A 21,681-nucleotide genomic window follows, 5' to 3' on the forward strand; every position below is an offset into this window, starting at 1 on the left:
AACAAAAACTGCATCAAAATCGGTCCATTCATTTGAGAGCTACGACGCCACAAACGGATACACAGACACACGCAGTTTAACATCATATCTCCCTTTTTTTCCGTCGGAGGCTAAAGCAAATTGGTTCCGTCGATTCCCATACATTTTTAGTTATTGTTACTCGATTTACGAGATATTCGTAGTATACACGCGGCCAATGTTAATGCTGTCAAATTATAGTTCCAAATACGCTCACGAAGCGCTGTTTAACAACCCATACTGGGCCCTTATTCTCCATCTCACGTTATTTTGACAGTGCGTAACAAGCACGCAACACAACGCGTCATGTTTGGGACTATAGAGTTTGGCTTACAGAATACCATTCCACGCACATTTTCGAAAATAACGACACGGCCGCGTTACGCGCTTACACTATCATACAGAATAAGGGCCCAGGTCGATCAAATAATCCAACGTTCACAGTTCACACTTATACGATTTTACACAATGTTAAGAAAAATCATATTATATTTTGAAGTGTGAATTCATAGATGTAAAAAAAAACATTACACTATAATTTTTGACTGTTGATGCGTGAGCGTTGCGTTGCCATGACAATTGCTGTTAGTTTATTCAGACACTGGACACACGCAAAATATAAGTGTTTTACAAGTCGCACCTGCATCAGAAGGGGCTAGGCTGTTTTAAATATTTTTTTTAAAAACATGAGAACTTATTAGTTTTGACATATATTCTGATAGGAATAATATTTATTTTAAAGATATTTTAAACCTTTCGAGAACAATTCTAATAATGGCCATATTTGGTTTTGACTTTTCAAACCGTTGCTAACAAAACATTCCTAATTAATCCTCCCCCTTACACCTAGCAAAACTTAGGAATTGTTAGCTATATTAAATAACATAATAGTTATTTACTTAAAGACATCCTGCAAAATTTTGAAAAGTGGTGCGGTAAATATTTTTCCCGTGTTTGGGCAGCGGTAAACCTGCATTAACAAATTCAACAAAATTTGTAATCAACAAAACTTTTATGTCACTCGATCTTGTTTTGAAGAATCAAAGACTAAAACTTTCTTAAATAAGAGTACTTTTATCGTAATAAAATGCTAAACACTTTATCTTTGTTGTATCACAGAAAGCTCATTATTTCGTACATCGTAACATTAACTGGCTCTGGTGGAGAAATAACGGAACTAACACGAGATAATGAGTTAAATAACATCTCTGAGTGCTGTATAAAACTCACAGTATTAAAAGTAACCATAATTAATAGCTTACTCTTGTAAAGCTGTTACAGTGAGTCACCGATCATCAAGTACCTCGATTATTCATAGTTTTTTTTGATGGGCACGCAAAAGTGGCCCGACTGCACCTGACGATAAGTAGAGTGGGGGTCCAGTAGTATGTCGACTGACGAGATATGATTACACCTCACCAGTCGACACAATTATGCTGGCCTGTTGGAACGGGATTTAGCGGCGTAAAGTTTCACACCGCTGTAGAAGAACAGATGGTTACGTTCCTCTATGGAGGGGGGAAGATTCCCAGTCAGGCAGATGTTGCGCCTGACCGGCCGCGGCCCGTCCGACAGTTCTTATTCGGAGTTGGTATATGTGCTGCGCGTCGGCGTAAATTGTGCAAGCGTGATTCAGGATCGATGTCGCCATCTATCGTGATTGCTGTGTGACATCACTGTAGTTGTGTCACTGCATCGATCCTCTTGCAGTTCCGGCGATGTTGACAAGATGGCGGTATATGCACTAATTGTACCGCCACAGGGATATATATGCTGATCCCGGAACGCGACGCACTTCCGTGAGTCACTATGTCGGGTTTTAACATTTTGTGTATGTTGGCTGCTATCCAGGCGGATATAAAATATCCTACCACCAGCTTCATACAATTGCATCAGCTTGGCATTCCTATCATCTTTTAATAATGTAAGTCAGATGAGTGAACTTTGTATTCGCATAGTCGACGCGAAAACAAATATTAATAACGTCTAATTGCAAGCGCTCTAGTAATAAAGCCTCTGTAACCCTCTCGTGACTCAAGTTCCTGAATGAATCGTCACTTCAAGAACCCTGGACTTCTCATTCGGCAGTCCGCAAATAGTCTTACACCGACATATGGACACGTATATCTCGAAACAATTATATTGAGTGGACTATGCAATCTATTTTAATAGGTACTATTTTATTGTCGAATGTGTATTCGAGAATAAAAATCGCATAACAACTGACTATTTCCCAAAGAGATACACCAATAGCTTAATCATAGAAAAAAAAATGTTTATTGCTTTGAATGACGAGACGAGCTTGCCCTTCGCCTGATAGTAAGCGACACGACGGCCCATGAACAATAGAAACACCATCCAAGAACTTGAATTACAAAGTATTGTTTGGTATTCCACTGCACTCGCCATCCTGAGACGTTAGATGTTAAGTTTTATGTCCAGTAGTTACACTGGCTTCAATGTGCTTTAAACCGGAACACAACAGTGACTACACACTGCTGCGTGGCGGCAGAAATAGACATTGTAGTGGTACCTACTCAAGCGGTCTCACACATATGAAAGACCTACCACCAGTAACTCATACAATGAGATACTCTATACATAAGTTAGAGAATTACAAACAAACAAACACACTTTCGCATTCGATTACCAAGGATTAACATTAAGAGTATAGTGAGAAAGGGGAGATGTTATCCCTCTTGATCCATGAATATAGATTGTGCATGCCGAATGGGTCGTGTAGTCAAGCGACATATTTAAGTCCTTGCGCACACTGACAATACAGTTCAGAATTAAATAGCAAAGCGGTTTTAGTATTTATTATAAAATAATAATTGATAAACGTACTATTGATCATGAAATTTGATAAACCTACGTATTATGAAACTAAAATAATATTATTTTTCTGTAACAATCAAATTACATTTAATATGAATCAAGGCATTGCGTATTGGTGTTTGCACTTTTACTTGGCGTTTTGTACAACGACACCTTGTTAAATTATGGTTTAACTCAATTAAGCTACCAAAGGTTACAATATTTCCGTAGCAACGGAACAGATCAGCGAAATACGAATGTAAATTATTTAGAAATATTAAAAGGTATAAATTAAGAATATTTATCTATAAAATATAGTCTTTAATTTTAATTTTTTTTCACCAAGATAACCTGAATTCATGTAAATTATTTATATTATGTTAGTACTACCAACTCGCTTTAAACATTATTGAACAAAATACTACCATATTTTTCAAAAATGAGTGATTTACAATAGAATAAAATAATTATTTCTAGGCTTCAAGAAATTACTTCATCGTGCTATCCTTTCACTGGGCATTAGGCCTTAAATTGACTTAGTTAGCATTACCATCATAGCCTTACCCTTCTGTTGCGGGATGTTGGCACGTAAAGCGAATTAATTACATCTCCACGAGCTTCTGAGTATAATTAATCCTAGTTGGATGTGATTTGTAACAATATTCGTGTTGCAACAGTTCGCTAGATATGGATATTAAAGATATCCGGAGTTGTAGAATGTAATCAAACTTTAATCAAAAATATTTGATCTATTTTAGGTTTTGGAATAGATAAGAATTCTATTTTAATGCTATTGCAAACTTTAATCAACTTTATGAATGTAGAGAAAGCAATCCCGAAATCTATTTTCATAAAGAAAAATAAACAGACATAAGTCACGCATTTATTCCCGAAGAGTTATGCAGAGGCACAGCCAGGGCACCCGCTTTTCGCCAAATGTGTTCCGTCCCATGACGTGATAGGCGGCGAGGCTATCGCCATATCGGGCAAAAATTGTCGACTCCGGGCTGATATGCAGAAAAACCCAAATTTCGCTTTTCCCGACCTGGGATTCGAACCCAGTAGCACAGAGCGCTGCCGTACCGCTGCAGTACAACTACGCTATGGAGACAGTCTTTTAAGAAAGAAGTAGACAAATATTTGTTACTACCTTTTGCTCGCGGCTCACAGTCGGCGTGACAAACTTTTTCGAAATAAAAGATCCGCTATTTATTTTTCTGGGATAAAAAGTTGCCTGTTTTTACCAAGGACTTAAACTGTGTACCAAATTTAATCTAAATATATTCCGTTTTACCATAGGAAGGTTACAGACAGTATTATTCTCGCATTTGTAATATTACTAGGAGTTACTCCCGGCTTCGCCCGTGAAGGCTTTCCCGCTTCAAAAGTCACTAATGTACTATTACGATTTATAGTCCAACTGTACATAGCGCCATCTATTCCAAATTAGTTTAAAAATCTTATTTTGTCCCATGGGATCTAATTACCGGGATAAAAATTTATACGGGCGAAGTCGCGTGCAAAAGCTAGTAATATTGTATACGTATAAATGGATAAGAAAAAAATATTTTGAATTGTCTAAATTATGACGTCTCGATTCTCTGCGCAACAATTTTGCAATGAATGTAAAATTTATAAGAATTACTGCAAAATTATTTACACGTTTATTTCTCAGGCTTCGATTGTAAGTTATATTTCGGATTTCCAAGAATTAAGATTAACAGGCAAAATAAATTTACACCCTGTCAAAAATCTAATTTTTATTTACCCGATAAAAGCATTTTGTGTTATAAATTTATTTCAAACTTAAGTGTCGAATAATCCATTTCAAAGTTTTCTATAACAAACGAGCAAAAAGTGTTCATATTTTGATTAAAAATGATCCATTCGTGATATAAATTTTTAAGGTGAAGTTTCTTTAGATTGCAATTGTTATTCGGATTTTATTTAATCTGAAACATGAAGGGTTAAGTTGTAACTACGAATTTTCTTTACAAGTTATTTAATGAACCTTTTCATGATGCTGAAATCAGAAATTTTGGATGTATACCTGACCGATTAAAGGGCGTCAAAAATATCTATAGAATACTAGAATTACGTACAACCGTATGGCATTACACTACGCTGTTGTCCTGTGTTATTACATAAAACCTCTCAGAATGACCATTAATTAAACAAAAATAAACACAGCACGCCTTTATCTCCTAACGGCGTAGATACAACCAGTGGGAACCCACTTTTCGTCGTGTGTGTTTCGTCCGAGACAAGGACGAAAGCCTTATTACCCTAACGGGGACAAATTATAGCCTTCGGGTTGATGCTGAGCAGAAAAACCCAATATCACTTAGCCCGACCCGGGATTGGATTTCGGGACCTTAGAGCGGTGTCCTGCCACGCAATACAACTACGCCATCGAGGCAGTAATTAAACTGGTTATAATGTTTATTAAATAGGGGACTCTGGCTGCTCTCTCTGTCTGTTACTGGGTAGCAGAAAAAAGCAAGAGGAAGGTAATTTTAGTAATGAAATTACACACTTGATTTTGTATTTTTTAAGAACGTTTTAAATTATCAACAAATTTTTCATTCGTATTTATATTTTAATTTTCGTCTGAGCGCGCGGAAATCATGGCATAAGGCAAGATTTAATTGAATACAAACCTCTTTGAATTATTCATAACTGGATTATTGTCTTATTTTCCTTAAATATATTTTTTTGCTCGGATATACTTTTAGACGCATTAAAAATTCTCAATGTAAATTTCCTTATAGCATTCGATGTAGTGTTATTAAAATACGTAAAATGATATTAAATTTGTACCAAATCGATTCCTGCACTTAATGCAGTGCGCACTTTAACCATTTATAAGTTATCACTGACGCTCTAATATCTATAAAACCCAAAGATTTTGGCTTATGTCATAGACAACACCATTCGTTTTAATTATCAAAAATAAAAATATCGTTTCTGTTGCCGTTAATGAACATAATTTTATAAAAATCAGAAATACTGTGGCACAAAAATCCTTAAAAATAGATTATTTTTGGACAATAGGTACATTGCTCAATCAATAATGCTAGTATTCTAGTGTATATTAGCCATATAATTTTATAGTTTTTGCTATGTCTTATAATTGCCATTCATTAAATAATCGTTCCTTATGCAAATTAAGTATTCATGGATGAACGTCAATCTGGGGTTTGATCTACATAGTATTTGTTACTTATAGAGTATTGTGTCCATAATTTTATGCACGATTTATAAAAAATTGAACTCTGACAACAATTCTGACTGTACATTTATGAGTGTTTATGGCTGGTCTTGCCTCTTTTATATGCTCCATTTATTTTTGTAAGTAATAAAAATATTGGTAGATTCTTTAAAGAGAAGCAACGCAAACTGGATATGGTATTTAAAACGAAGAAAGATTTTAATAAATCTTGTAATGTTACAATTTCTTGAAGTTACACTGTTCCCTACCACGATTGATTTAAACAAGAAATTCAAACTTACCGGTAACTTTTGAGTTCAAGAAGTACGGATCAGGGTGCCATAAATTGTCGAAGAACTCCGGGGGTAGAGTGACGTGGTCGTCGCCTTCCTCGAAGATATCTTCAGGCAGCTGCAACCGGCTTTCACTCCACGTCTGTCTTATAAACATATCCACTCTGGAAAAGAGAACATCTTTGAAACCTTTCTAGTGCTTGGTTACAAAGTGTTATTGATTCTATGTTGGTTTTAAACTTAGCTTTGATAATTATCTATATATATATAAAAAAAGAAAAGTGGTGTTAGTTACACTATTTATAACTTAAGAACGGATGAACAGATTTGGCTGAAAATTGGTGGAGAGGTAGCTTAGAACCAGGAGACGGACATAGGATACTTTTTATCCCGTTCTCACGGGAACGGGACGTGACATAAGACGTGGTATAAGAACGCAAAATTTGGTATGGAGATAGTATAAGACCCTGGGAAGGTTATAGGCTACTATCCCGGGAAAATATATAGTGGGACTTTTATCCAGGAAAACTCCTTCACGCGGGCGAAGCCGCGAGCAAAAGCTAGTATCTAAATAAAAGGACGTCAAATCGCTTTCGAAATGAAAAGCGTTACGACAAATACCTCAAAGTTTAACAACGGGGATAAGACCATGGTAGGGGGTATCATCTGAAAACCGTTTTATCATCTGATCGTAACAGATTTGCTGGTGGTAGGATATATTTTTTATGTATTCGCTCGGATGGTGACCACCGTACAAAAGTTAAAACCCGCCATATTGGGCCACGTAAGTGTGTCGCGTTCCAGGATCAGCCTGTGTAAATCCGGTTCCAACAGGCCGGCATAATTGTGTCGACTGTCGAGGGGTAATCATCTCTCGTCAGTTGACATTCTATTGGACCCCACTCCACTTACCATCAGATGCAGTGGGGTCACTTTGACGTGCATGTATAAAAAAAGGCAACTTATTTGCTCATTAGCGGTAAATCTATCTATACTATTATATAAAGCTGAAGAGTTTGTTTGTTTGTTTGTTTGAACGCGCTAATATCAAGAACTACCGGTCCAAACTAAAAAAATCTTTTTGCGTTGGATAGCCCTTTGTTCGTGGAGTGCTATAGGCTATATATCATCACGCTATGACCAATAGGAGCGGAGCAGTAATGGCTAATCTCAGGAACTACCGGTTTCAACTGAAAAAATCTTTTTGTGTTGGATAGCCCTTTGTTCCTCGAGTGCTATAGGCTATATATCGTCACGCTGCGACCAATAGGAGCGGAGCAGTAATGAAACATGATGCAAAAACGGGGACAATTTATTAGTTTTGAGAGCTTCCGTTGCGTACGCTGCGTAAACGGTTAAAGTTATGCAACAATGATGTATGACGGGATTGTACCTCTTAAAAAGTTCTAATAAATATATTATAAATCAAAGTCCTTCACTGCATCTGTCTGCCTGAACGTGTTAAACTCAAAAACTACCCAACGTATTAAGATGAAATTTGGTATGGAGACAGTTTAAGACCCTGGGAAGAACATAGGCTCCCGGAAAACTACTACTTTTATAACGGAAAACTTATGCCTTAAAAACTTTTTAACGCGGGCGGAGCCGCGGGCAAAAGCTAGTAATACATATAATACATTACAGGTCTAATTTGTTACAGTAATGTTTAATGTTGCAATACCGCAGTTTAAATGTAAATTACTGAAATCTTGTTTGCGACACTGTTTCGACTCTAAAGGTAACTTTGGATACAATTAGCATTCGTCTGACAGCAATTTGTGTAAATAATTTATTAGAATACTAGCTTTTGCCCGCGGCTCCGCCCGCGTTATAAAGTTTTTCAGGCTAAAGTTTTCCGTTATAAAAGTAGTAGTTTTCCGGGAGCCTATGTTCTTCCCAGGGCCTCAAACTGTTTCCATACCAAATTTCATCTTAATACGTTGGGAAGTTTTTGAGTTTAACACGTTCGGACAGACAGATGCAGCGTGGGACTTTGTTTTATAATATATTTTTTAGAACTTTTAAAGTGGAACAATCCCGTCACACATCATTGTTGCATAACTTTAACCGTTTACGCAGCGCAGGCAATCGGTCCACAAATAAAGGGCTATCCAACACAAAGTGAATTTACAGTTGATACCGGTAGTTCCTGAGATTAGCCATTACTGCTCCGCTCCTATTGGTCATAGCGTGATGATATATGACTTTGAGCACTCCACAAACAAAGGACTATTCAACCCAAAAAAAAATTTCAGTTCGAATCGGTAGTTCCTGAGATTAGCCATTACTGCTCCGCTCCTATTGAATATAGCGAGATGATATATAGCCTATAGCACTCCACGAACAAAGGGCTATCCGACGCAAAAAGATTTTTTCAGTTTGGACCGATAGTTCCTGAGATTAGCCATTACTGCTCCGCTCCTATTGGGTATAGCGTGATGATATATAGCCTATAGCACTCCACGAACAAAGAGCTATCTAACGCAAAAAAAAATTTTCGCTTTGGACCGGTAGTTCCTGAGATTAGCGCGTTCAAACAAACAAACAAACTCTTCAGCATTATATAATAGTACTAGCTTTTGCCCGCGGCTCCGCCCGCGTTATAAAGTTTTTCAGGCTAAAGTTTTCCGTTATAAAAGTTGTAGTTTCCCGGGAGCCTATGTTCTTCCCAGGGTCTCAAACTGTCTCCATACCAAATTTCATCTTAATACGTTGGGTAGTTTTTGAGTTTAACACGTTCAGGCAGACAGATGCAGCGGGGACTTTGTTTTATAATATATTTTTAGAACTTTTAAGTGGAACAATCCCGTCATACATCATTGTTGCATAACTTTAACCGTTTACGCAGCGCAGGCAACGGAAGCTCTCAAAACTAATAATTTTCCCCGTTTTTGCAACATGTTTCATTACTGCTCCGCTCCTATTGGTCATAACGTGATGATATATAGCCTATAGCACTCCACGAACAAAGGGCTATCCAACACAAAAATATTTTTTCAGTTCAAACCGGTAGTTCTTGAGATTAACCATTACTCTACGCTCCTATTGGCCATAGCGTGTTGATATATAGCCTATAGCGGTCCACAAATAAAGGGCTATCCAACACAAAACGAATTTTTCAGTTGAAACCGTAAGTTCCTGAGATTAGCCATTACTGCTCCGCTCCTATTGGTTATAGCGTGATGGTATATAACTTTGAGCACTCCACAAACAAAGGACTATTCAACACAAAAAGAATTTTTCAGTTCGAATTGGTAGTTCCTGAGATTAGCCATTACTGCTCCGCTCCTATTGGGTATAGCGTGATGATATATAGCCTATAGCATTCCACGAACTAAGTACTATCCAACGCAAAAGAATTTTTCAGTTTGGACTGGTAGTTCCTGAGATTAGCCATTACTGCTCCGCTCCTATTGGGTATAGCGTGATGATATATAGCCTATAGCACTCCACGAACAAAGGGCTATCCAACGCAAAAATAATTTTTCAGTTTGGACCGGTAGTTCCTGAGATTAGCTATTACTGCTCCGCTCCTATGGGGTATAGCGTGATGATATATAGCCTATAGCATTCCACAAACTAAGTACTATCCAACGCAAAAAGAATTTTTCAGTTTGGACCGGTAGTTCCTGAGATCAGCCATTACTGCTCCGCTCCTATTGGGTATAGCGTGATGATATATAGCCTATAGCACTCCACGAACAAAGGGCTATCCAATGCAAAAAGAATTTTTCGGATTGGACCGGTAGTTCCTGAGATTAGCACGTTCAAACAAACAAACAAACAAACAAACAAATAAACTCTTCAGCTTTATATAATAGTATAGATTCGAATCCTTGACAGGTGAGTAGGCAAGTCGCCAAACTGTCAGTGAACAAAATTTATGAATATCGCTATAGAATTTTCATGAAGTATGTAATGGATCAACATTTTTAGTTTTTATATAAAAAAAAGGATTTTTTTTATTCATATTTTAAAAGTACATAAAAATCTGATTTAATCTAAAAAAAATCTCTTCTGCAATGAAATCTGAATATCACTACGTGGAATTAAATTTTTACAAAGAAAAAATCCTGTCGGATAACAATATAAGGAATTTACTTCAGTAAAATGTGACATAAATATAAGAATTCTTTACGATCCTAAATTCTTCACATAGCAGCTAAAATATTTTAGGCATCAGACGGATTTCGGATGATCTCGTAGCCTAAATATTCTTGGAAATCTATTGTGCGTTAATTCTAAAAACCGCTCAGTGACAAGAATTCTTTTATTTTGGTACAGACATTAAAAAGGAATCTGTTAACTTCATGAATTAATTAATAATAATAGAAAATATATATCGACTGTTAAAAGGCTAATTAAACTAAGCGACATTGCTTTTAAAAAAAATTAACTATGTTAAATAAAACATAGAAAAGAATGCTGATTTTAAATATTGTTAAAATGAGCGTCGCAGAAAAAACATTTATTTTCGGAAAATTTTATATAGTTTAAAAAAACAGAAAAGAGTGCTGATTTTAAATAGAGATGCAACTTAGTGTCGAAAATAATGTCGCTTAAGTCTTAGTTTTTCAACCGTCGATATAGTGTTGGAATAAAAATATTCTTGTGAGGGTATTTGTGACATTTTTTGCTGTAAAATCACTGAGCGATTAACTGGTCAGGGCAGTTGGTCATTGAAGTCGTATAAGTCGGTTGGTTGGTGAAATATTAGTAAAAATATTTCTGTAGTAAGTGATAATCTTTTTTTAAATTAAAATCGCATCAGTTTCTAACTATATTATCTATATTCAGGTAATATCAATATAATATAAAGTAATATCAACATTAAACAATCATCATGATTTTTAAATTCAATTATTAAAAGCGGCGATAGCCTAGTTGGGTGTGGAACGGACTGCCAAGACGAATGTCCGCAGGTTCAAATCCCAAGGGCACACACCTCTGACTTTTCTAAAAACCATGTGTGTATTCTTTGTGAATTTATCGTTCGCTTTAACGGTGAAGGAAAACATCGTGAGGAAACCTGCGCATCTGAGAAGTTCTCTATAGGAATTTCGAAGGTGTGTGAAGTCTACCAATCCGCACTAGGCCAGCGTGGTGGACTAAGGCCTAATCCCTCTCAGTAGTAAAGGGGGCCCGTGCTCAGCAGTGGGCAAGTATATAATACAGGGCTGATATTATTATTATTATCATTATTAAATCCATGATTGGTTTTCTTAAGCTATATTAATACTAACAAATTGTTTTCATAACAAAAAAAGGGAATGCTTCTGTCATTTAGCCTACAAAATCATTGTATAAAGTAATTTATTTTCGTTTTTAGGGCCTAGAAATCGTCCTGTCACTATCATCTCGTATGCAACCTCAAAATAAATCTATTACTATTATTCTGAGATCTTAACAGGCGATTTAAAATTTTCGGTGCAATTTAAATGCAAAGTTTTTTGTTGGTGAAATTTAATCTTCCCTTGCATCAGACAGCATGATAATTTGTCACAATAGTACAAAATTTGTAATCAGAATGAAATGGTATTAAAAAACAATAATTATTAATCTTTATTAAATGAAACATTAAATATTATACGTAAGGACAAATTTAGGATACGTGCCCAGTGTTTTACCGGGTTTTGACATTGCGTTAAAAAAATAATCACATATTTGTATTTACTTAACATTGTGCAAAAATAATTCATTAATAAAGAATATTTTTATTTAAAATCCTAATTTTACTTTTCCGGTATAATGAACATTTTGTAATTTAGTACGCATATAGTGTGCGTGGGTAGATTTCTGGCAAAATATGTTTCTGCCCCGCAACGAATTATTTTAGATTAGTAATAGCAGGACGTGTAAAATGAAACTTATTTTTATTCATAATATATATAATAATAATAATAATATCAGCCCTGTATTATATACTTGCCCACTGCTGAGCACGGGCATCCTCTACTACTGAGAGGGATTAGGCCTTAGTCCACCACGCTGGCCTAGTACGGATTGGTAGACTTCACACACCTTCGAAATTCCTATAGAGAACTTCTCGGATGTGCAGGTTTCCTCACGATGTTTTCCTTCACTGTTAAAGCGAACGATAAATTCATAAAGAATACACACATGATTTTTTAGAAAAGTCAGAGGTGTGTGCCCTTGGTATTTGAACCTGCGGACATTCGTCTCGGCAGTCCGTTCTACACCCCACTACGCTATCGCCGCTCTCATAATATATATTTTGTTCGAAAGTTACGTTTTTTATTTTACACCTATTGGTAAGTACTTTTTTAAAGAAGATAAGGTTTCATTTACGTTAAGAAATATCAAAATAACCTTGTACAACCTTAAGATTACATTGCATACGAAGAGTGTGTTTAAATTCTAATTTTCATATAAAATGAAGTGTCTAGATCCCGTTTACGTTTCGCATACGTTAGAATTGTTTATTCCTTAAATTTCATGTCTTTATCCTGTGTCAAAACTGAGGATACACTTATGTCAACATTCATAATAAATAGGGTACAAATGCCTGTTAGATGACAGTTAAATCAAATATCAAACATCAATACATATATGTTCAATTATAGTGCTACATCGTGTATACATTTAGGCTTCGTATCGACTAATCTAATAATTAATGTCATTACACTTTAACGTGGTGGTAGGTACTACTGGTGGTAAGTTTCTTATAAGTGAGAGCCCGCCTGGGGAGGTACCACCGCAATGTCTATTACTGCCGCCAAGCAGCAGCGTATAGTCAATGTTGTGTTTCGATTTGAAGCACATTGTAGCCAGTGTACCTAATGTCAGTGACTGTGACTGAGTGACTTAACATCTCATGTTTCAGATGGCGAGCGCAGTGGAATACAAAACAATACTTTGTAATTCATGGTGTTGGATGGTGTTTCTACTGTTTATGGGCGGTCGTGTCGCTTACCATCAGGCGAAAGGCAAACTCGTCTCGTCATACAAAGAAATAAAAAAAAAACTTGGTTCTAGCATCACAAATACATACCTAAAATCCATATCTTCTACGTTAATTGAGTTGACGTCGACAACATAAATGCTGAATTCTACGATGACAGGCTGACCTTTCCGAGCTGGGGGACGCATCTCTGAAAACAAACATGTTCGATGCAAACATAATTACACACTCGGTGTTAGTGTTGATACTTCACGAGTTTGTTTACTTTTAATGGAGTCACAAAAGGTTGGTATCTAACTAATACCACAATAAAGATACTGTGATAACAAAAATCAAATTTACACTATGAATAAATTCAATGTACAATTTTGATTTATATTGGTGGTAGGTCTCTCATATGTGAGAGTTCGCCTGGGTAGGTACCATCGTAATGTCTATTTCTGCCACCAAGCAGCTGTGTGTAGTCGCTGTTGTGCTCCGATTTAAAGGACATTGTAGCCAGTGCAACCACTGGACATAATGAGACTTAACATCTCACGTCTCAGGATGGCGAGCGCAGTGGAATATCAAACAATACTTTGTAATTCGAGATGTTGGATGATGTTTCTACTGTTTATGGGCGGTCGTATCGCTTACCATCAGGCGAACAGCACGCTCGTCTCGTCATTCAAAGCAATAAAAATAAAAAAAAAATCGAATGTCATATTATAACCATTACCACATCCGTTTGAATCCTTGAAAGAATTCTTATTAGACAAAGATCAACGTGTTTAGCAATGGCAAATTCCATTATGTTATAGGAAAAAAAATCAATTTTTTACATAATAATGAATACCCAAATTGGTCTAGACAAAGTTTTGTGCCTGGGAAAAATAAATTACCACAATCTACTAAATCTAGTTAATATTGTCGACTAAAAAGTTAAGATTATCCAACTAAATGGAAGTAAACGGACTCGGAACGGAATAGGAATAATAATATTTTATCAGATAATGGTTTTAATAAAATTTCCACATCTATAACGACATGCTTTGTAGATTTTGTCGAAAATTGACATGACGACTCTCTCACGCATATATTTTAATATAAACATAATTTAGTTTTTCTATTTTTAGGAGGAAAAATTCTAGACAGTTTAACAATAGTTACACTTTATGCTGGGCTTTATACACTCACAAAATTCATATAGAGAACTTCTCAGGTGTGCTCACTATATTTTTCTTCACCGTTAAAACAAGCGATTAATCACTTTACGGATTCTCAAGGCTTCCTTCCCTAGAGCGGATAGCCACTGAATCATTCTTCTAGTTTTGGGTGTTTATAGCGAAAATGTTGATAAAATTCCTTAAAATAACATTGAAACAATTTTTTATCGAAATTCCTTTTTCTATCTTACATTAATCCCACTCAATTTGATCGTGTTATGAAATTAAAAGTTATAACAAGTTTTATTGACACAGTTCAATATAATATGCCTTGAGTTTATTATAACTTCCCGCTTTGGCATTGGGCCTCTTCGTGTATAAAGTTTTTAAAGTCGTGACCGCAAATAAAGTTCTTTCAATACAAATCTTTAATGGTTCCTAACTTCTTTAATTTTTTAACATTATCCAATATTTCGATTTATGTTGTATTGCTTGCGTAATTGTTTAGTGTTGTACTAATTTTATATATGTATGTAATTTTATGTATGTATATGTTGTCTATAAATTATTTGTGTTAGCGCATATGTATATTTATGTAGTATATTCTATATATTATCGTATCAAATTTTTCACATTACTATTATTATTGCTATTATTATCATTAATTTTTTTTATCTTTTTTCGTACGCCCTAAACTGCCCTTTCGACTATTTTTATCATCTCCATCCAATGGTTGTCTGGTAGAGATCGCCTAGAGCGATAAGACCGCCTTTTGTACCACCAATGTATTCTTTTCCACCGTCTGTATGCAAATTGTCTTCTTTTTGTTTTCTTTTTACATTTTTGGTGTACAAAAAAGTTTTAAATAAATATTTTTTTTGTTGTTTTGTGCTTCGGTTTAAATATTGGTTTTAAAATAATAAATAATTTGTTTCGCACGTCTCTTCATAAGCAAAGTTCCTCACCTAGATGAATAAATTTTAAAGTTACATCCGTGTTTTGCTTGTATGTTCCTTTCGGATCCACCCGCATAAAAAGGCGTTCCGGTATAAAGGTCTGCCAGGAATAAATAGTAGCCTATAGCTCTCACGAGTATGTAGCTTCGTATTAATGCAAGCAAAATTAAAATCGATTTAGTAATTCCTAAGATTAGCGCGTTCAAACAAACAAAATCTTCAGCCCTATATTTTGAACTAGAATCTTATTATATTTTTTTGTTATTACACCTAACTACGAGTAATTTCAAAAATAAATTAACCATTTTTGTTTTTATTTTCAATGACACATTACATCTATCTGGTTTTTCGTCGTGCATATTGTACTCGAAAATAGTTCTTATTTCATCTCAGACGGAGCGGCGAGCAAAAGTCAATATGACCTAATAAGAGGACTCTCATCGGATTACGATCCCTTTCCAGTCGTCGACAGCTGGGACCTCAATAACCATCATACATATTCATTACGATCCTTGTTAAGTTATTTTAAACCTAAGCCGAAGTTAAGTCGGTCAATATTAATTGGGTTTCTTTTTTTTATATAAATTTTAAAGAGTTGGAGTTCGCTAAATTTGGAATTTCGCTGTTGACGATAATCTATGGAACAACTCATTCAATTTTGTAAATTCTTTGATGAGTAAGAGTCAAAATCATTAACCTGGTTTTAAATCTGTTACTGACCAGAATACGATACCTTTTCCCCAACCATGCTTATAAGGAGACGGTGCCCAGTATTGGGACAGTAAATGTATTACGTATTATAATATTTGACACTAATGAAGATATTATACCAATATGATACGTGATATTATTTTATGTTCCATGACTGCGAAAGCTGTGTCAATTGTTCAGTCGAGTGTAACTTATTGGGAAGAGTAATATTGAATAAGTAAAATAAAAAAAAAAATCCGTTTGTTTTTCGTCGGTTAAAATGTTGATTACGTTTGTACTTATATTGAGGGAAAAATACATTTTAACTACATCGTTTATCTTTATACACGTCTATAGGTATATATATTTTTTAGGCGTAAACGACTAGGACTGACCAACAGTAACGTTTCATATATGAGCATTTTATCGTCAGAATTTTCTAGATTTTTCGTCTAAATATATTTTTCAAACAAATACTTGGTCCTTTTCCAAGGACTCTGTGATCTTTCATACCTAAATTTGGTAAAATTGAAATAAATTGGCATAATATAACTAAATCTGAACTCTTATTGCGTTTTAAAACCCTTTGTTGAGTTGATGACTAATTTAAAAGATCCTTTTAAAATCAAATGTCGTTTTATAACTTAGTTTTGGAAACATTTTTGTACGTTGATGCAGCGAATTTTATCGCTATTATGGCCCGTTGTGGACTGAACATAAAACTTAAGTGATTTTATATTACGTATTTGCATACTGTACTGTTAGAATAAAAATACTTTTGTGAGGAAATTTGCGACACTTTCTACTATCAAACACACTTATTATAGACAGTCGTATAAGTCCCTTGGTTGGTGAAATGTTAGTGAAAGTATTTCTGTAGTCAGTGATATTTCTTTTTAATCAAAATCGCTTTAGTTCCTAATAGTATATAATGTCAAATCTAGTTTAGTAAATGTGTATTAGTCAGCTGCAAAAGTAGCTGAACGAATTCAAAATATCTAGTCGTCTTTATGCTATTGTGTTCTTATCAATAATAAATCTAAAACGGTTTACTTTATTTTAGATAAAGAAAAATTAATATTTCGATTAAAGTTAATATGTGGAAACGCTTTGAATTTTTTAATCTGTTCAGTTGTTTTTGTGGCTGACTGTACATTCCTTACTTTATATTGATTTAAACTATTCCAAAAAGTTTTCACCAACCAGTAATATAAACCAAATATAAACGTTTTCCTAATAATTTCCATAACAGAATAATATTCGTGACGTTGACCTGACCGAAAATCCACGTCTTAAAGGATTCCATTACTCGGGAACATAAAGAAATTTCATTTCCTGTCTGTAAAAAAATATTGGAGATCCAATGCCAGCCGCTGGCGTTCCAATATCTAGTAAACGAAAGCCGGTCACATTTCCGAAGACTGTCTACTATCTAAATTACTTAAATAGATCATCTCACGATCGTCATGACAACGATAAGTCTTTATTTCAAGCGATTTAGCGTCTTTTTCCTTATCTAAATTAACAATTTAATTACACTCTTAATTTATGTTTGATAAGTGATAATATAATAGCTACTTGACAGGTGGTAGGTCTCTCATCTGTGAGTCTGCCTGGGTAGGAATCACCGCAACGTCTTATTCTGCCGCTAAGCAGCAGCGTGTAGTCACTGTCGTGTTTCGGTTGGAAGGACATTGTAGCCAGTCTCAGGATGGCGAGTGCAGTGGAATACCAAACAATACTTTGAAATGTAAGGTATTGGATGGTGTTTCTACTGGTCATGGGCGGTCATATCGCTTACCATCAGGCCAATGGCAAGCTCGTCCTGTCATGCAAAGCAATAAAAAAAAATGAGCTTAAAATTCACCATAACCAATTCCTATGGCATGATAATGTTTTTAATCCTAGGTAATCTTCTAGCGAGTCCGTTTATTCGTCACTTAATATCGTGATTTGTCAAAACACTATAAAATACTATCGCGTTTTACATTCAAACCAAGTTTGTACATGCAAAGTTCATTGGCCAGGCCTGAAATGCTCGAAAAGCTGTATGCACGCGAATGTTCCCAGGGTGCCCTCTAATGCTGTACCTTTAACATAATTCTCGGGAAGCACGACACGGGGCTTCAGAGTGTGATTCCTTTTTGACACCACGTCATTGCACAACCTGCAAAAGAAATTATGCATTTAGACATAGGAAACTAGGTGTTACACGCGACTTCGCTCGTATTAAAAGCCGCTACAAGTCTCTAAATGACTGTAGTATCTATAGCGCCATTTGTATGATGCCAGCGTCATTTAAAAATCTGCCAAAGGGCTAATTGACTGACATTGTATTAGATACCACTCCACTTTCCATCAGGGCCCTTATTCTGTATGATAGTGTAAACGCGTAACGCGGCCGTGTCATGTTATCTTCGAGAAATGTGCGTGGAATGGTATTCTGTAAGCCAAATTTCTATAGTCCTAAACATGACGCGTTGTGTTCAGTGCTTGTTACGCACTGTTAAAATAACGTGCGGGATAGAGAATAAGGCCCCAGGTGCACTGAAGTAATTTTCCTGTGCCTGTAAAAATAAATGGTAATTATGCTAGTATCACACAGTATAATTTATAATTTAATAGTGTGGGTAATTTAATAATATCAGCCCTGTATTATATACTTGCCCACTGCTGAGCACGGGCCTCCTCTACTACTGAGAGGGATTAGGCCTTAGTCCACCACGCTCGCCTAGTGCGGATTGGTATACTTCACACACCTTCGAAATTCCTATAGAGAACTTCTCAGATGTGCAGGTTTCCTCACGATGTTTTCCTTCACCGTTAAAGCGAACGATAAATTCACAAAGAATACACACATGATTTTAGAAAAGTCAGAGGTGTGTGCCTTTGGGATTTGAACGAGCGGACATTCGTCTTAGCAGGCCGTTCCACACCCAACTAGGCTATCGCCGCTTTTTTATTTTAATTTTATTCCTTTATTAATTTATAAATCATGCTTTTTAGTTTCATCAGTTGTCAAATTACATAAATTAAAACTTCGTGGACTACCTCAAGTAATCTACCTATATAATTTTTACTATTAGTTTATGAGTTTCAATGTTTGTTTGTAAGTTTGTAGAGGCTAATATTTTTTACCAATAAAAGGATTATAAAAATTCTTTCACTAATACATAGATCTTACATACGTTATTTCTGACTGCCATAGGCTACTTTTTATCCCGAGAAAATATTTATCCCTGAAAAACGTTTACACACAGGCGGTACCGTAGGCAAAAACTAGTTTTATTATATACCCGTAAAATATTTACTACACACACATCACGCATTTATCCCCGAAGGGGGTATGCAGAGAGCGTAACTAGGGCACCCACTTTCCGCCAAGTGTGTTCCGTCCCATGAAAAATATTTACCGAATTTATAATTTTCAAAGCGTCATGTAATGTAGCAAAGTTTCTGTTGAAATTACATCATATATAACCTTTGATGTTCAGCCGTGAGCGATGGATAATGAAGCGTAATAACAGAATACACATTTCTGGCAAATTATGGACATTATTTAACAATAACGTGTTAATAAAAAAAAAAGCGGCGATAGCCTAGTTGGTTGTGCAATGGACTGCCCAGACGAATGTCCGCAGGTTCAAATCCCAAGGGCACACACCTCTGACTTTTCTAAAAATTATGTGTGTATTCTTTGTGAATTATCGCTTGCTTTAACGGTGAAGGAAAACATCGTGAGGAAATCAGCATACCTGAGAAGTTCTCTATAGGAATTTCGAGGGTATGTAAAGTCTACCAATCCGCACTAGGCCAGCGTGGTGGACTAAGGCCTAATCCCTCTCAGTAGTAGAGGCCCGACCCCAGCAGTGGGACAGTATATATTACAGGGCTGAGATTATTATTATAACGTGTTAATAACACAGAATGGTGTTTGTGTATTGATTAGATCAATTTATTTATATCAGTAGCAATAACTGTGTACTTATTGACTAGTGCCGCGCAGTACTTTGTAATTCATGCGTGTGTAATTTATATCGCTGGGTTTACTATATTTCTTCTACTTCAGTCTTTACAATCCCATTGCTGAATAAAGGCCTACCGAAGATGTTTAGATCAAACTGTTAACTGCCTCTGCTATGAACTAACTAAAACAATGAAATCCCCCCACTAAAATTCTTAATGTTAAAACTTATTTTGTTATGAATTCGTGGCCATACACTTAAGTTATGACAATACATTTGTCAAGGTCTCGAGCCTAATACGTCACGCCTGTCCCCAGAGGGATAGGCACGCTTCTAACGCGGTCACATTTGGCGCTTATGATATTTCAGTCATATGTCAACTAAGGACGAGATATAAAATTTCGCAAATTTATCTTCAATTATACTTAAAATCTGGAGCAATATATTTTATTCGTTTTAATATTTTTTCACCTTGTCGCGTCTTCAGAATTATGCCGGCATGTGTTTCTGCATAGTCATCGATTTAACCTTATCATTATCTTTCTTACTGATCTTTACTTGAAAAACGATTCTTTAAGATGTTTTTTTTTTCTTTTAAAAATTGGAAAATGCTACCATTGCGTGTTTCTTATTACGTAGGTAGTAAGTACTATTCATAAAAATTAAATAACATTGTGTCTTTGACCTAATACTAAGTTTGCCTAAATTACCTGTAATAAAATTGGCAGAAATTCCACTCACATTTAACAATTTTCAACTTTATCACAATCGTATAAAGTGAATTTTTGTTTCCGTAGCACGTGGAAGTAATGACGTCAAGGAAAACAGTAATAAAAGCGGCGGAATTAAGGCTGGATACGTTTTCAGATTTGCATGCCTAACCTGCCTGTTTATCGGAAAACTGAAAGTCTAAAATTAGCTTCGGCGCTTTAAAAAGCCTCACATTTACATTTATGGTTTTAGGTAAATAAGTCACTGTTTTAAAAGTACTAAAGTCTATTTTGGAAAAATCGATGATGCGTTGACGCAAACTTTTCACATAACCTAGAAATGAATTTTGAAAAATGGACTTACGTTGCACAACAAGGAACATTTTCCAATGTACGCGTGTTTATAACATTTTTCAGTGTATGTATTTCCATACATTATGTAAGTAGGGAAGACATTGTTATTTATAGTCCTGAAGTAATTAACGAGACGCTACCGTGTTTGTTGAATAACGGCATTTAATTTTACAGTAACAGCTAACTAAGCCGATAATTGCTAGGCTCATGCCGTGCAATGACTTATTAAAGGAATTTATCTTAATGATTTCTTATGTTAACGCGAATGTTAGTGATAAAAATTAATCTACTTTTCGGATTTTATCTCGGTTTTTTTATTCTAAACTAAATGATTTTATCTTATTAAACTTCACAGTACTGTACTGATTTATTCGTTTATTAATTTATCCATTTATACATCATGCTTTTTTCTTTTCAGAGGTAGGCAGAGGTGCATCACACCCACATTGCAGTTGTTTAGTCTCTTGTAACAGGGGACGAACATTTGGTAACTTACTAGACACGATTCTTAACTCTGCTCTGATTCTGAGTAAAGAAACCCAATTTCACTTATTCGACACAAGTGCTGCACTGGAAACCTCGACTATCATGGTTGTATTA

At 35.5% G+C, this 21,681-nt stretch overlaps 1 protein-coding gene across 1 annotated transcript in view; it reads right to left on the minus strand.

The window, feature by feature from the left end:
- Positions 1-21,681, minus strand: part of LOC119190201 (glycine receptor subunit alpha-1-like) — a 41,713-nt gene that overhangs the window by 2,739 nt on the left and 17,293 nt on the right. The window contains exons 3-5 of the mRNA XM_037441517.1: positions 18,143-18,219; positions 13,352-13,451; positions 6,349-6,503 (exon numbers count right to left, since the gene is read on the minus strand). Of these exons, the coding sequence (XP_037297414.1) occupies positions 6,349-6,503; positions 13,352-13,451; positions 18,143-18,219 (332 nt within the window). The remainder of the gene's footprint in view (positions 1-6,348; positions 6,504-13,351; positions 13,452-18,142; positions 18,220-21,681) is intronic.

Source organism: Manduca sexta, chromosome 22 (assembly GCF_014839805.1).
Source record: "Manduca sexta isolate Smith_Timp_Sample1 chromosome 22, JHU_Msex_v1.0, whole genome shotgun sequence".
Classification (NCBI taxonomy): Eukaryota; Metazoa; Arthropoda; class Insecta; order Lepidoptera; family Sphingidae; genus Manduca; species Manduca sexta.